Source organism: Phyllopteryx taeniolatus, chromosome 7 (assembly GCF_024500385.1).
Source record: "Phyllopteryx taeniolatus isolate TA_2022b chromosome 7, UOR_Ptae_1.2, whole genome shotgun sequence".
NCBI classification, from domain to species: Eukaryota; Metazoa; Chordata; class Actinopteri; order Syngnathiformes; family Syngnathidae; genus Phyllopteryx; species Phyllopteryx taeniolatus.
In genome coordinates, this window is record NC_084508.1 from 15,649,718 (window position 1) to 15,667,352 (window position 17,635).

Sequence of the window (17,635 nt, forward strand, 5' to 3'; positions counted from 1 at the left end):
CCTGTAGTTCATTGAATGTGTGTCTTATTTAGCTGCCAGTAAGTTACTGTAAAACACTATGAAAGGTCTAACAATGCACATTAACCACTTTGGACTAAGTATTGTATTTGCATTTGTTGGCTGTACTAACATATTAACTATCACATCGTTTTCAATGGTTCCATAACCATTCGCAATATTGATTTTATTGTCTTCTTAATTAAACATTACGGCCATGAAGCTTAGTTATTGTTTGTCCAGCTATTAGTTTGCTATATCACACTCTGTCATAGCCAATCAACCAGTCACAGGCAGTCAGCCATGCCTTCTTCTGCCAATCAGCCAATCACAGCCAACCAGCCAGTCACATTCCACCCATTTAAGGCTCTGTTGATGACTCACTCATTGCGAGATTGTTTCGATTCAATGTTGATTGATCTTTCGTTGCTGAGCCGGTCGTCCTCTGCTGGCCTCTCTGTTCTACCGAGAATCCCTTCAGCCTTCTATTCCTGACCAAGGGTTCTGCCTTACCACGTTTGCCCGTCTGTATGCTAGTTGGGTTCCGCTACCACAACAACAAAGTGTGAGTTTCCCTGTTCTGCTCTCAGTGAATTACGGATTAAAAATGACAACAAAGTGTGAGATTTCCTGTTCATCTTCTTGTGGTTTAAAGAGCTTTTCATGACTTGTTACCAAAAACAATTTCTAATCTTTAAATCCTTTTCTGTTCAAGCTGTGAAGTTAAATAAATATCAGGAATTTGAAGTTAACAGTGTGACTACTCACCTGCTTGCCACTGAACCAGTCACAGTTGGTATAATTTTTTACCCCCCAAAAAACACAACCCCTTGAATAAAAATGTACTAATCTTCTGAGCTTTCTCCATGATACTTGCTTCATGGGATAGCCGCTGCACTCCACATCATAGAATACTGGTGTGTAGTCAGGTTTACACACACTATACAAATCACAAATTTTCTTTCCAAAACAAAAAAAAATGACAAACTACCTTGAAAAGGCAGATTTTCAAAGGTAAACATGCAAGACTTGCCAAGTCATTGGGCCCTATTTTTGTGACCGTAAATCAGCCTGAATCTGCGCAGAGCTGGGTTAGACTGGGTTTTTGTAATTTCATACATGAGTGCAAGCTGGTGCATTTAAAAAAAAGGGCGGTCTGCACTGTTGTGGGGTTGGGGGAAGGGGGCAGAGACAGGTCACTTAATTCACCGACAATCAAAGTGGTGGCGGCGGTGGTGTCCGCTGGGTAAGTGGTGTTGGGCCTAGGGGGTTGGTGGTCCTGTCCCCTTGCCCCCTCCCTTGGGGGCTGGTTGGGGCCCTGCGGTCGGGCTGGGGGACCGTCATGGGGATTGGGGGGTGTCCCCCTGACTGATTTCCGCACGGGATGCGCATGCTGGCTCAGCCCCCCCTTGCGGGTGGAGAGGGCATGCCCTTCCTCGGTATGCCGAGGAACTCCAGCACAGCACAGCAACTCCATACACCCGACTAACATGCATGTGATGTGGTGTTCACTTATAAGTTCCATTCACACGGGTATAGGCTTGAATTGCTTGTGCTAGGACAACTAACAATAAGACGGGTTGTATTAAGATATCAACTCACAGTTTCTTACAGGCGTTTAGACACTATAAAAGCGTTCTCATCAGTAGCACTGCCTTGCTCATCTCCCACGTCGTGTCCTACCCGGCCGTTTTCTGTCCTGTCTCATCTTGTACCGTTGGTTAGTTGTTGCATGTCCTCACTGGGTGTTTCCCCTCCCCGTCCACATACAGTATAAGAACGCGATTTGACTTTGTCATGTTACTTGTAGTCAAATATCTAGACTGTCTAACTCTCAGTCTGCTGTGGTTCACACCCCTATTCCGTTCTGTCCCTCTGTCTGTCCCCTAGAAACCTTTTCTGTCTTCCTGCATTTTCAATAAACATTAAAATAATAATAATTTTAAAAAAAATAAACAGAGGGAGTATTTCAAAATCCCCTGTTACACAGCAAAGCTGTTTCAGGATAAAATGCATACAGATCCACCATGTCCATGCAGCTGTACAGGACAGGTTAAAAAAAAAAGATAAATGAATTTAGTGTTGTAAAATACTGCGGACCATTTAGCTAAAAATTTAAGTCCAGTTTCTGTCTCGTAAGCGTAGCTGAGTCAGCAGCTTTCCCTTTTCTGCATCAATTGTTGGGGATAATCATGAATCCTTTCAGAATAGTGGTGAAATACTATTAGACCTGTTTCTTTTAGCCAAGCATATCAGTACATATCTCATCTCAGAAGTGACTTGAAATATCATGGAATTGAAAAGGAAAGATTAAAGAAATGGAATTGTCTAATTGGGTAAAATAGAGAAATGTCAATGCATGATTAAGGTCGGCTTCTGTTTTACTTCACAGAAACACACCTCTTTTACCATCACTTGCGTATATTGTTACTGGTCTCTCAACCAGTGCTTCATGGAGTCAATCTGTTGCCAGCATTTTATCCATATTGGGGTGTAGGCTGGGGAACAGTACTAGTAAGACGCGAAAAATATTGTCAACATATTGGAGACCAAGGTCAGACAGGACAAACATATGTTTTGTAATGCAAAGTGTTCAGTTTGACTTTAGGGAATGTACTTGTTTTGTTTGCTGGTTGTGGATGATTTTTTTTATATGGAGCTATAGAACAAAGAATGTCAGAAATGTATCATATACAGTAATGTGTAACTTCTACCACTAGATTTGTAGTTTTGTTTTACTCACAGCACTTAGTTTGATATATCATTTAAATATGGTAGGACAGATAAGGGCAGCAGGATTTTGTAGCAGGGTAACGCATGGTCCAAGGAAAAACTTTTGTTTTTGTTGGACATGGAAAAAGGTGCAGACACATGAATTCATTTTCACTGTTTGACTTACTGTGGGGCGGCACGGTGGCCGACTGGTTAGAGCGTCAGCCTCACAGTTCTGAGGACCCGGGTTCAATCCCCGTCCCCGCCTGTGTGGAGTTTGCATGTTCTCCCCGTGCCTGCGTGGGTTTTCTCCGGGCACTCCGGTTTCCTCCCACATCCCAAAAACATGCATGAATTGGAGACACTAAATTGCCCGTAGGTGTGCATGTGAGTGCGAATGGTTGTTTGTTTGTATGTGCCCTGCGATTGGCTGGCAACCAGTTCAGGGTGTACCCCGCCTCCTGCCCGATGACAGCTGGGATAGGCTCCAGCACGCCTGCGACCCTAGTGAGGAAAAAGCGGCTCAGGAAATGGATGGATGGATGGACTTACTGTGGCATCAGCACCACCTGACTGTTTTTTTTCCTCCATGATTTAGGAGGTAGTCTGTTAATGACAAATGCAAACATAGTGCACCAAACTTTCACTTTTGTTTACAGTTCCACATTGGCGGAGGTTTGCGCTTACGTTCTGATTCGATGTTCATGATAGCAGCACATCTAAAGGTGGCCCAAATCCTTTGCTCATTTTGTACTGTGTAATAAAACAGACTTTTACAGATTTAAATTTTGTGATCTTAAATGGTTGGATATACTGTTTGGATCGTTTGCGTAAAACTTACCTTGCAATAAGTGCTGGCCTAACGTGGGATCTAGCAGTATATAACAGGTACATATGGTACAAGTGCTGCTCTTGTAGATTCTACATGTTCACTTACAGTCTGCAATGGTTAGGAATGAGACAGGAAAACTGCAGCAACAATGAAGCGGTAGTGCATTGGGTCTGGCAATGGAGGGGTATCATTCCCTCCCTTTTGGACATTCCGTTCCCGCTGTGCTCTGTGCTTCCGTTTGCTCGAAAAAAAGAGTTTCCCAGGCTCATGTCCTCTTTTCAGAACCATGAAAGTGTTGCCAGGGGACAAGGCAAAAGAAGGAAGCATTCCGCCAATGGTCAGCGCTCTGCTCTGCATGGATTCAAGGTTTGAAATGAAATTGCATTGGAAAAATTATGACTGAGGGCTACATTGACATTACATTTAGCATTCAGTGTTTCTACTTGTTCCTTGGTGATAAGTGACTAAAATCTGCTGACTTTTCTCCACAGTTCACACAGTAAAGGCTCCTTTTTCTGTAGTCGATAACCCTCCAAGGGCGGCACGGTGGCCGACTGGTTAGAGCGTCAGCCTCACAGTTCTGAGGACCCGGGTTCAATCCCCGGCCCCGCCTGTGTGGAGTTTGCATGTTCTCCCCGTGCCTGCGTGGGTTTTCTCCGGGTACTCCGGTTTCCTCCCACATCCCAAAAACATGCATGAATTGGAGACTCTAAATTGCCCGTAGGCATGACTGTGAGTGCGAATGGTTGTTTGTTCCTATGTGCCCTGCGATTGGCTGGCAACCAGTTCAGGGTGTACCCCGCCTCCTGCCCGATGACAGCTGGGATAGGCTCCAGCACGCCCGCGACCCTAGTGAGGAGAAGCGGCTCAGAAAATGGATGGATAACCCTCCAAGTTTCACCATTGGAACGTACTTTACGTTTCGCCCATCTTTCTTGCTAAATGTTTAATAATTAAACTGACACCTTCCATCAACTAAAGATCATTCATCATGAGAATGTAACACAGTACTGTATTTCTACATTCTAGTGGGCAGAGTTATTAATTGAATCACTTCTGTTTAGTTTTAGCTGAGTTCAGTCTAAGTCCAGATAAGTAGAGTTTACTTAGAAAAACTCAGGTACCTCAGGTAAAGTAATCACAATTATTGCTCACCTATTGATTTAACTTGGCTTGTTAAGTACACTGTAAATCTAGATATGTAGAGTATACTTTTTCTACCACTCATTTAACTCAGCTTATTAAGTATCCTGTAAACGATGGATAAGTAGATTGTACTTATTGTACACTAATTTAACCCAGGTTGTTAAGTACACTGTTCACCCTGGTTAAGTACACTGTTAGAAACTGTTCCTAGTAAGTTACTGTAAACTTGAATTACGTTAACTCCCTGTCAACAGTGCCAAATCAATGTTTTTACTCCTTGCTGACGATCAGAATGTCACTCTATTGCACACAACCCCTCAACCCACAATCAGTATGTAACGCCAGAGTTAAATAATATATAATATAATATCAATGCAAAGTAAAACCCGCAGACATTCCAACAGCTTCTTCCCTCTTGCCATTGAATTGCTAGAGGCTAAGTGACTATCAGTAGTATGCTTTTATGTCTCAAAAGTATTTATTGTCAAATTGGCTGTCTATTGTCGTACTAGAGTGGCTCCAACTACCGGAGACAAATTCCTCGTGTGCTTTTGACATAATTGGCAAATAAAGAGGATTCTGAATCAGATTCTGATTCAGTGAACTACGGGTAACATAAACACACATGATCAATGTTACGTTAATATTTATCGTTGATGAACATTACGAATTAATGTCTATATTTCTGCAATGCAATGCATGCTGGGAGCCACACGAATTCACAATTCTGCTGCCTGCAAAATAGAGTAACTACGTGTGTCATGCCATCGGACAGTGGAAACTGTTGTTGACTGTATAATCACGGTAAAGTGTTTCACGGTAAAGTGTGTGGTAAATAACTGTAGAATTTACAGGAATGTCTAACAGTGTGCTTTGTCTAAAAAAGTTCAAAATCAGATCTCATCGCTCGATGCCACTCTTTCAAAACTGGCTTAAACTACATTTTTGGTGGCCTGTGTATGGGCGGTGGCGGGTCCAATGTACCTGCATTGTTTGAGCGCAAATAACAATAAGATGAGCAGTGAAAAAGTCCAATTTACTCAAATTTTAAAACAATATTGGTAAATTAGTAATACAAAATCAGTTGGTTTGAGTAAAAATTATTGATTGGAATTAAAAACACAATTTCAATTAGAGAGCACATGTAAAAGTTCAGTTCCAACAGAATTCAACAAATTAGAAAATTTAAATTATATATACTTTTTTGAGTTTATTACAAATCTGGGATTAGAGTTTTGAGGCAATATTGAATCTTAAATATCTGAAACATTCCTCTGTTTGCATTTTCATATTTTGCTCGTCACAACCGCCAATCAACAGGCCCACACTAAGAGTTCAAATATTTCAATACAATATAGTATTCTAGCAATGAATGCATTTACCTTTATTTACTTAGATTTGCTGGGTTTAAGGGATTAAATACTGACCATGTGAGGGGTACACGGGTTAAGGCGCAACGCCGACCACTGACTCTGTAGCATAGTATACGACTGTACGACACTGCGGCACTGAGCTAAAGCGAGTGAGGGAGAGATGAAGAGAGGGTGACGGAGAGCGAGAGAGAAAGAGAGAGAGCGCGAGAGAGCACCTCCCCCAGATAGCAGTGAGACCTTCTGTATACTCCCCTCCCCGGACATGTGGTGCATCTAGCAGTAGCATCGGCGGCTGGGGAGGCGACAGCACAGCCAGCCCGTCATTAGGGCTCCTTCAAAATACAGTAGCTCTATATTTTAGACGTTTTTTGAAGAAAAAAACAAATATATATATATATATATATATATATATATATATATATATATTTGACGTCATTTTGTGATGAGCTTGCTGGGCGCATATAAAAAAAAGAGCAATTACGATGGGTATGAATCTTTACAGTTGGTCGATAGCAGCAGAGATAGCTACAATACCGGCAGAGGAGGCGGAGGCAGCAGAGTCGGAGGCCCGGTAGCAGCTCTCCACGGACCGAAAGCCGGCTCAGGGAGAGAGGAAGACTGCAGCACCATGGACAGCTCAGGTATGAGTTCGCACAACGTGTCCGGTCACACTCATTGTTGGGTTTGTAACAGGAAACTACTGTAATGGCTTCAGCCCTCGTAGCCCACGTATGGTGTGGAAGAGGCAGATGGGATGGCTGGCAGGAGTGACAGTCTATTGCAGTACCCTTCTGGGACTCGGATGTTCTCATGCCTCTTAAATGCTTTTACTGGGTTGCAATGTATTATGCTCTGGTGCCATGGTCCACTCCTGCCAGGCTTACATTATCTCACCAAAGTGAGTGAAGCCCCCCACTCCGTTTAGCAACCATTTAATATCGTCTCACTTCATATTGCTATAGAAAGTGTACATTGACTGACTTTATATCCCAGCATATCTTTTCACCATGACGTCAGATTTACTTCCGGGTGGCAAAAGCTCAAGCAATCTCCAATTGCACCACAAGTGAAACAACCCTTACATGTCATTTGACCGAGGCATAGTGATTGAGAAAACTGGGTGAAAGGCTTGAATGATGGGTTTAGTTTTAATGATTTAATATGCGGCGACTTAGAGATTTAGATTTCCCTCCTACCTCCATTGTGCAGGAAATGCTAATGCTGTCAACATGAGGTGCACCTTTGGCATTCCCGCTAGTCTCTCTTTTGAAAAAATAGTCGCAGAATGGTCGGAGACATTGCTAAATATAGCAACAACGTTGGTAAGTTGGCAACACCGACATGAAAATCAAAGCACCACTTTCAAAATTTCAAAAACACTGCGGCTTTCTATTCACTTCAGTTCAATCCAAAAACCTTTATTTGTCCCTGTGTGAATAGTTGTTTTTCTATATATGCCCTGCAATAGACTGTCGACCAGTTTAGGGTGTACCCCGCTTCTCACACAAAAGTCACTGGGGACAGGCTCCAGATCACTTGTGACCCTGATGGATATATAACAGATAAAATAGCAGTATAAACCTGCATATAGAGTATTTCCAGTGCATTTGTCCCCAACTGTCATGATCAAGCTGATTAGTTACAGTTAATCCATTAAATTATTGATTTGGTGGTAAGTGGCACGTTAAATGAGATCTTATGAAATTTTGTATTGCGCTAATAACATGATGGAAAACTGAAAAATATTAAGGTTTTTCAATACTATCGGCAAAAGAACAGCAAAAATATAGGTTTTGTTATTTTTGCTTTGATACCAGCCGATATTAAAATGAACTTAATTCATGTTGCAAAACTATATTTACAATGCATGCAAATGTCAGAACTAATTAGAGTCAGAGTCAATAAAGAGCTCTGTACTGTATGTGCACCTCAATGTGTAGTTCCTCTTGGATTGTGGGACACTAAAGGAGTTGGATGAAGAAGAGGAGGGTCAATGGGGGTTTATAAATCCAAGTTGATTGACTGGCGACCAGTTCAGGGTGTAGTTTACGTTTTGCCTGAAGTCAGCTGCATACTCGTGCTCCGCTCTGAGATTGTTTAGGCTATTATGATCGGTATTAAAACGAATGGATAGTTATGTTATACATAAATGGATCTTCCACCTTTAGTCATCTCTCCTCCCTGTTACTATTGGTCCACATTGTTAATGTGCCATAGATGTACCGGTAGTTGTTTTGGGGATTTAATTACAGCCCAAGCGTTGTCATATAATAGATAGTTACTGTACAGTTTTCCTTTTGACTTGCATGTCCCTTTTGATCTCACCAGTGGTTGAATTTTCATTAGCACATATTTTCAAAACACCAATTGTGGGAGCCAAATGTCTCATATAAATATTGTATTTCGTGCCCAATTATTCGATTTATTAAGTCACTGTGCTTTATATTTTATTAGAAGAAAAGGAAGGGATAATTGAATATGCTTATTTGTTCATACAAATCCAATCTTTAACCTTTCCCATTTCGCCCTTTTACTCATAGGTATAAGGGAACAAGTAAGCAGAGTTCAGATGTGCTTCAGGGAGAGTGGTATCACAATTTTTCAGTTTCTTTAAGAAACCTGCCTTTTGTTCATTTCAATTGATCAGTTACTAGGGGTTGTTATAAGCCAAGTTTAATGTTTAAATTTACCAATGGCAGTGTTATCAGTTATCAGTGTTTGAATATCTAGAGCGTGTCTGACTGCAAACATCGCCTCTGGAGCCCGAAGGCAAGTGTGAACAAAGAATTGCCTAATGCACCAATATTCATGATATGTTTGTCAAGTCACACATGCTTTGTGAAGGCTCTGTGTCATTTGTGTGGTTGCATCTTGTTTAAATGCAAACATGTGCAATGTCTGTCATGAAGGGCGAGTTTGTCGTGACTAGTGCAAATCCAGTGCTGCGCTTGGCGTAACTTTGCGAGAAGGCAGGCTAGACCCGATTAGATGCACCAGTTTTTACGCTGAAGCACAGAGCCCTAAGTGTAAAATCCTGAACATACTGTGAAATTCACTTGGGCAAAAGTGCAGCAGTGGTTAGTTAGATTTCTACCGACATGGGCTTGTTTGACTTCAGGTCTGAAAACTGGAAAGTCTGAGCCAGAAAGAGAGTGGCAGGTTGACTCAAGTGTGTACAAGTCGTGTGTCATGGGAGGGAAATGGTGAACAGCTAGTGAGAGTCAACTGTTTTCCTCTGAGTGTTTGCTATGCTAATGTGTAAATGTCAAAGTGTCCTGCTGAAGACTGTCCCTCGCAGCAATAGCTATTCTGTCAGCTACTCTTGAGTAGCTGCAACGGATGCATTTACAAACATGACTTGCATTAGAATCGCTTGTGAATAAAATCGTGACAGAATTAACCACTGTGAAGTTGGGATGAATGATATGTCGTGATCGTAACGACATCTAGATATGAACATTCATGATATTAATATGTCAAAATCAACAATATCAATGATATAGATTTCCCCACTGGCAGCTGCATGTAAATGTCATTTTTACCCTTGCCCTTAAATTCCATGCTAAGACCAGCCAATCACAAAACTCATTTCGTGTTGGCCGCCGGGCGGCTGTGGCTCAGTAGGTAAAGCAGGTCGTCCAGTGACCCTTCGAGTCCCGGCTACGACTGTCCGGATGTCGAAGTGTCCTTGGGCAAGACACTGAACCCTAATTTACTCCCAGTGGGCCTGGTAGCACCTTGCATGGCAGCAGTCACCCACTGATGTACGAATGAGTGGGTGAATGTGAGGCTTTGTAAAGCGCTTTGGGCACTGTGATGGTGTAGATAAAGCCCAATATAAGTGCAGTCCATTTACCATTTGGTTGTTGTGCGACAGCTGAAGCCAGCCAATGAAAAACATACGAGGGCGGGAGCAAGGAGGGAGACCTGCACCTACTTCATACACAGCAGGACATTTATAAAGAGAGCAGAAGATAAGGAGGTTGCAGAAACTTCACATTTGACAGATTTGAAGGCAAAAAAATAAATCGATCTCCATTATTTGGAGGTATTTTGGATTAAAAGCAGAGGATCTAAACCAGAGCGAAGTGTTGAGCAATTGTCACAAAGCAAGGCAGCACCTCTATGTAATGTTTAACTAACCACGTGAAACAAACTAGACACAACAACATTTTTAGAGCATTGGCAACATCATAAATTGTGAAAGGTCCTGTCTGGAGCCAGACATGATTAACAAACTAGTGTTCCTCTCAAAGAATCTGAAGACGTTGCACTGTTGCACTCGAGCTAGGGTTATCCCGATCCGGTATTTGATATCGGATGATGGTCCGATATCAGCAAAAAATCTAACAGCTGATGCCCGGATCAGAGTACAATACAATTTGGTCTTTCATGGTAGCACTACGTCAGACCACTGCCATAAAATCTTGCTGTCTCGGTGAGACAGTGGCAACACAACACGACTCCTATTCCGATACCACCGTATCCCGTCTTTTACGATCACTGGACTTTATCTTGTCCAATCAAACCCTGTCTGGGGAGGCGTGGCAAAAAAATGTGTCCGGGTGCCCAGGAGATGGGCTATCCATTTGAGGAATGGTTACAAACCTTTAATATGATATGGCTCGCAAGCAGGTAGTACAACGTTATGTAGCCGAGCAAGCTAGTGTTAGCACAAACGTTTGTATGTAAACATACCGGCGTTCTGTCGAATCATGCTCTAAAGCTTGGGTCCACATTGCTTTGTGCACATGAATAAATGTTGACAACGGCGACCAAGTATGTTGACGATGGCAGGCACAGGAGGCGATGCGCCGGTCACAATACGCAATCCTATTGATCAACGTCTAAGTCTGCTATCGGAGAGTTGTCGTTGATTTGATCCATTTTCTGAGACCGCTCTATCCTCTCAAGGGTCGCGGGCGTGCTGGAGCCTATCCCAGCTAACTACGGGTGAGAGGCGGGGTACACCCTGAACTGGTCACTAGCCAATCGCAGGGCACATATAAACAAACAACCATTCGCGCACACATTCACACCTACGGGGAATTTAGAGTCCCCAATCAACCTACCATGCATGTTTTGGGGATGTGGGAGGAAACCGGAGTGCCCGGAGAAACCCCACCCAGGCACGGGGAGAACATGCAAACTCCACACAGGCGGGGCCGGGATTTGAACCCCGGTCCTCAGAACTGTGAGGCAGATGTGCTAACCAGTCGACCACCGTGCGGCCTTCTTCACACTCACACACATTATTTATTGAACTACTTTGGGCCACATTAAGTCTTGCCTTGTGTGGTAGCAGGAAACACTGTCCAACATAGGCAACCGGTCCGCCTACTGGCCCTTCAGACACCCAATTACAATCAAGATATGTCTTTAATTCATGTAAATACACTGTTTGCAAAACAATAGTAATAATAATAAAAGAACTCTTAACTGTCAAGAGCTAGAAAGTCAGATTGAGCCATTAAACATCTGAAAACGCTCCTGTTTAGAAATGAGATTATATGTACAGAAGAATCAGATTTATAGAAAGAGGAATATGAATAGGAGTCCCCGGTAACCTGGACGAATAATACGGCTGGAGTCCCGGTGGTCACTTCCGTTCCAGGTTAATGTCGCTGTGTTGTGTGTCAGTGTCATTGTGTTGTGCCGTTTGCATTTGTTGTGACGTTTGTAATTGTTCTGACCTCTCTCGGCCACCGTACATCAGAGCCAAAAACAAGCAGCAAGTGAAGGTTGCCACAGGAAGGAAACAGAGAGATTGGTGATGCTCCTGGGCTCCAGAGTCATTGACGGCAAAGAATCTTTATCCAAGTATAACAAATGATAGTTTTATTTAAAATGTACCTTCAATTTTCCAAACATTTTAAGCCAATGAAGATTGAGGTACTCTAAATCCTACATTAAGTTAAATTGAAATTATTTTGTGAAACCTGTGTACACTTTGAATTGAAATCCACTGTGGATGTGTGAATAGAGTTAGAATATGCATACTCTGTCACTGTCCAAATACTTTCGGACATAAATCTCTTTTTGCTTCGGATTGATTGCGTAAAGCTCTTCTTTCTCCAGATATGGACGCCAACTATGGCGGAGGACTGTTGGATATGGTGAAGGGCGGAGCTGGAAAGTTCTTCAGTAACTTCAAAGACAATCTCAAAGACACACTGAAAGACACATCCACCAAGGTCATGCATCAGGTTGCCACGTAAGTATTCATAAATCCTAAATCTATTAATTTAGCCAAATTGATATTTTCTTTCACACCGAAACAATTGATACATGCCTGTACATTTTAAGCTACTTCCATTCACATTCATTTTCAGGGGTTTTTGCACTGATTCAAGAGACTAGCAAAAAGAATATCATTATTTCTACGTCCTCTTTTGATGAGTCTTTCAATAAGATAAAAGATGGCAAAGGTTAGAGTTGTGAATCAGAGCAGCATGCTTTAGGAGCACCAGAGTCTGGCACAGCGTGGTCCACTCGCTGTTTGTGAGTGTGCACTGTTTGTGCGCTGGGACCACAAAGGGGGCTCTGTTGTTTGAAAAACTGCACACACTTTTCCTCTCTGTTGACTCATCAGGTCTGGTCATGAATATTCCTGCCTTGCGTCTCTCTCCCCCTTCAGTCCTGCACTCTCTTGTCCTGTTGTTTCTGGTTCTGCTCATCTGTTTGCCGTCTGTCGACCCTCTCCATGACTAAATTATTCATGATAATACATTGTGCTAAATGCCCAGTGCACTGCTGTTATGTGGAAGGGTGCATCTCATCGTGCCTGTGTGTGTTGCGCGTTTGTTCAGTACATATTCTGTATGTGAGTGGGAGGTATGAACAATGAGGGAGGTACACTTCCATAGCAACTGACAGTAAGTTCAGAGAGAACAAGTAGATGTCCATTTTCGACTGCTTATCCTCTTCAGTGTCAGAGGGTAACTAAGTCTCTGCTAGCATACTTTGGACAGATCACACACATCCACACCTAGGGGCAATTAAGAAACTTTAACCTAACATACATGGTTTTGGACTGTGGGAGGAATGAGAACTTACTTGGGGAGAAAGCACACGAAGACAAGGAGAACATAGATGAACAAAAATGTATTCAGGTTTAGTGCTCATTAAGAAATGTTTTTAGAAATTGTTTGACTAAATTGATGAGGATTTTTGGACCGCTGTTTGCATAATTAGATGACAAATGTAATTAATTCCAAATTAATGAAAGACCAAATAAGTACTTGAGGCAGTCAAGGGAATCATTGGAAGGAACGATTCTAAATCTAAATAAATGGGATAATGCTGTTAACGAACACCACAATCAAATATAGATGTACACCCTGTTCCAACAGTGTATAGCCCTTCATAACAGAAACAAATGAAGTTTTCTTGTCAGGCGGGTGTAGTTGAATCAGTTTGTCACACCTCTATTGCTGACACCTCTATAATCGTCATTCATGGGAGATTTGTTTATGTCAAAGCAACAATATTGCAAATTAAGGCTGAGTTATACTATTGTTCAAGTCGGAAGTCCATTTTCAAGTGTCGCATCAGTCCGAGTTTTGTTCAACCGCTTTTGAAACTTTATGACTGTGTTCTTTTATACATATCCTACGCATTCATCTTCAGAGATTTAATGATTATTGCTATACAAAACAAGAGCCTTACTGATTGTACTATACTGTATCACATTCATTCTTACTGTATCATGTCTTCCTTTGTCAGTGCTCTTTTGGTTGCAGTTTATCCAAATTTCCTCACATGACACCTGCAACAGTTTATAGCTCTTCAACTGAGCTCCTCAGGAAGTCAAAGAGGAGAGAAAAAAGTGACTCATTTTTAAATCATCCTTAATACATGCAATGTTCTGTTTGCAATTAACCCATAACAATAGTGAATACAACAAACACACATGGTTAGTGACGCAGACTGGAGCAGGGAGAAGAGGTTCGATGTCTTCCTCAAGGACACCATAGCCTTGAGTCCGGGCAATTGTTGGGGGTGGTTGGTCCATTGCCGCATTCCCTCCAGCTTCATCTGTCCACACTGGAGCATATACACTCATGTTGTCCTTCCAAAATGAAGCTTTGTTCCGTTAATTAATCAAGTAAATGGAATATGAGAGATGGTGTAAATTACAGTGTGGCCAGCGTTATTATTGAAGGCAGTCTATTGTAGTCTAAAATATTAGCAACTTCTACAGGACAATGATTTCCCCAAAAAACGCCTTTGACATCTGACTGCAGTTGAGTGCTTCTTCTCTGTCCTCTCCTCAGCAGCCATTGCATTTTACTGTTCCTAAATTATCAAAAGAAGCCTGCATGTCACTTTGTGTGGCTTTTAATACATTTAGCAGTGAAACTAAAACAGTAATCATTTTTAGTGGTGTAGTCTTGCCAGTGACAAGCATAACAATCTTAATGCCTGCGTTTATTGGTGTGGACCTACTTACAGACTGACGGACAGCACTGACAGATTTAGATCACCTTCTGTTTTCTGCCCTCTTTTCCTGGCTTTTATATTACAAGCGATAAAATGTACATTGTCTACGTCTACGTCCTATTGTCTATAGGAGTGCTGGGAAGATTAATCAGTCTGGGGAGGTTCAAACCGCTTTAGAATATGTATAAATAATAAAAAAAAGAAGTGGTGGTAAGTGATTTCACCTATTGTGGAGGTGGTCTGGAACCTAAACCCAGCGATAAACGAGGGATAACCGTACGAGATATATTTTACATACCCCAATAACCCGCTCGCGTACTTGCGTGCGTATGTGTGTGTGTATGTGTTTGCACATTAGAGGCATTGGTGCAATAGTGGTAAGCATAGCTGCCTTCCAAGCAGTTGACCTGGATTCGATTCCCAGCCATCGCAAGATTTGTTTTTGTCTTGCTTTCCATACCACAATGGCGCTTATCCGTGCGGACGCCTCGGTTACGTGCTCTCTACTATTGCCTATGTTTTTGTGTTTTGCGTTCGTCTTTGGAGACATTACTCGCCTCACTTAAACAAGGGAAGACTTGCTTAACATCAGGGAGTCTCCCGTGGACTTTCTTTCACCAACTTTTACAACTCTGCCCATTTGTTACTCACCGGGGGGTGATGGGGGTGTTTGGGGGGTGGGTGCCGGTGTGGTCTATGGCGCATGGAGACATAGGCGATGAAGGGGAAACCCCGCCGGCATCCAAGTTAAGCTCTGCAAGAGAGGATACAGATTGGCGTTTCCGTCGATCCACCTCGCGAATCTACACGCCCAACAAAATGGACGAGCTTCTTCTTCTGACAAAGACCAGTAAAGACTTCGGACGTTCCACCGCCCTGTGATTTACTGAGACTTGGCTTTGTGAGGCTGTCCCCAGTGGCGCCGTAATGCTTCCGGGCTTCCATCTTCACCGGGCAGATCGCGTCATGGAGTTATCGGGGAAAACAAAAGGCTGCGGGATATGCTTCTATATCAACGAAAAATGGTGTATTGACGTCACGGAGCTCAACACACACTGCAGCCTGCATTTAGAGTCGCTGTTTTTGAACTGTAAGCCATTCTACTCACTGCGTGAATTTGCATCTTTCATTCACGCCGGTGTTTACATTCCGTCTCAAGCTAACACGAACGCCGCACTGCTAACGCTCGCTGAACAAGTAAACGAAATTGAAATAAAAACACCCAGCCTCACCCATCATTATTCTTGGGGACTTTAACAAAGCTAAACTCAACCATGAACTACCTAAATACAAGCAGCACATCGACTGTCCTACCAGGGAAAATAACATTTTAGACCACTGCTATACTACGCTAAGTAACGCGTACCGTGGCATACCTCATGCAGCTCTGGACTCGTCTGATCACTGCTTAATTCACTTAATACCAACATACAGGCAAAACTTAAATGCGCGAAGCCTACGGTGAAAACAGTGAAAAAGTGGACCAACAAAGCAAAGATAGAACTTCAAAGCTGTCTAGACTGCACAGACTAGAGTGGTGTCTGTGGTCGTACTAGAGCGGCTCCAACTACCGGAGACAAATTCCTTGTGTTTTTGACATACTTGGCAAATAAAGATGATTCTGATTAAATGCTTACTGAGAATGTTAAGAAATTACAAGATGCAATCCTTCAGCATTCTTTAAAAAAAAAAAAATATATATATATATATATATATTCCTGTATCCTTGTTTTAGGGCCAAGAAAATTAAGTCATGTTCATTTTAGGACATGCAAGTTACATACTAAAAAAATATACAGTACAGTCATGTAAATGTCATGTAAATACAGAGACACAATTATCTTTACTAAGATTTGCTGGGCTGCACCCTATTACATACGAATACCAAAGACTTCTGCTGGGTTCTATGACAGACAGTGTTCCGGAGTGACCCTGAGATAACTGGCCATGATCAGCCTGTCTTGGAGGATTGTCACAGCCAGCAATAAGTTGATTTAGTTGGATACATACAGTATTATCCCACCTAAATTAATCGGTCCGGTTCATTTCTCTGTCCTTCATCTATCTCTGGTGCGTACCCACGTGGACAAAATTGTTGGGACCCTTTTGTTAAAGAACGAAATACCCACAATGACCACTGGAATAACTTAAAACTAACAAGACTGGAATTTGCCACGATGCATACTGACCAGCCACAAAGCTTCTGGGAAAACATGGTTTGGACAGATTAAGCAAAACTGGAGGTTTTGGGCAAATCACATTAGTTTGATATTTGCAAAAACCCAACATACCAAGAAAAGAACATTGTTCCTACTGTGAAACATGGAGGAATCTTTGTTTTTGTACTTGTGTGTAATTGCAATTTTAATTTCCAGTTGTGAATGATTCTGGATTAACCAAAAATGAAACAGTATGATCAGGACTGTTCCTTCTAAACCTGCTCAAGTGTTATCACTTTTTTTCTCATCTTTTTTTTCTCACTTTCAGTCAAGGCATGTGTATGCACAGCAAGCGATTAGACAGAATCTCAATGTCAGAATTTGTATATCAGCAATATTTGGTATGGAAACAACTTTACATGTGAAAGTCCTGCATTTGTGGTGCTATTGTGCACCCACTTAAACAATCTAAATAATAGAATGTAAAAAAGATGACTTTTTTCCATTTGATTTACTTCTACTTTTCTCTGTGAAAATGTTCAAATTTGTCCTTAATAATGAACGTTCTTTTTTTCAGGTACACTAAAGGAGAGCTGGATATTGCCTACATCACGTCGCGAATCATAGGTAAGTACGCAGAGTCATAAGTATGCCTGACTATCATCTAAATCATTTCATATAGGTACCATTAAGCCTGAAATGATTCATACCCTGCCCATTTGTTGAATAGGTGTATATTGGCTGGAAATGATTTAATAAAGTTACAAGACTTTAAGAGCTATAATAATTGTTTGATTTATCCATCTATCTATCTATCTATTATTTTTTTTTTTTTTACCGCTTATCCTCACTAAGGTCACGCGCCGTGTTGGTGTGTACACCAGCTGACTCTGGGCGAGAGGCATGGTACACCCTGAACTGGTTGCCAACCAGTCGCAGGGCACACATAGACAAACAACTGTTCACACTCACAT

The 17,635-nt window shown here is 42.0% G+C and overlaps 1 protein-coding gene across 7 annotated transcripts in view; it reads left to right on the forward strand.

Annotated features, from left to right (window-relative positions):
• The window catches only part of dnajc6 (DnaJ (Hsp40) homolog, subfamily C, member 6), a 39,292-nt gene that overhangs the window by 2,382 nt on the left and 19,275 nt on the right, over nucleotides 1-17,635 (forward strand). For 5 of the 7 annotated variants that reach the window (XM_061780734.1, XM_061780735.1, XM_061780737.1 and 2 more), the window contains exons 1-3: nucleotides 6,488-6,701; nucleotides 12,139-12,274; nucleotides 17,239-17,288. In XM_061780734.1, the coding sequence (XP_061636718.1) occupies nucleotides 6,503-6,701; nucleotides 12,139-12,274; nucleotides 17,239-17,288 (385 nt within the window). In that variant the 5' untranslated portion in view covers nucleotides 6,488-6,502. Of the gene's footprint in view, nucleotides 1-3,823; nucleotides 3,908-6,487; nucleotides 6,702-12,138; nucleotides 12,275-17,238; nucleotides 17,289-17,635 lie in introns of those variants that run through there. The other 2 variants (XM_061780740.1, XM_061780739.1) reach the window with 2 other exon arrangements.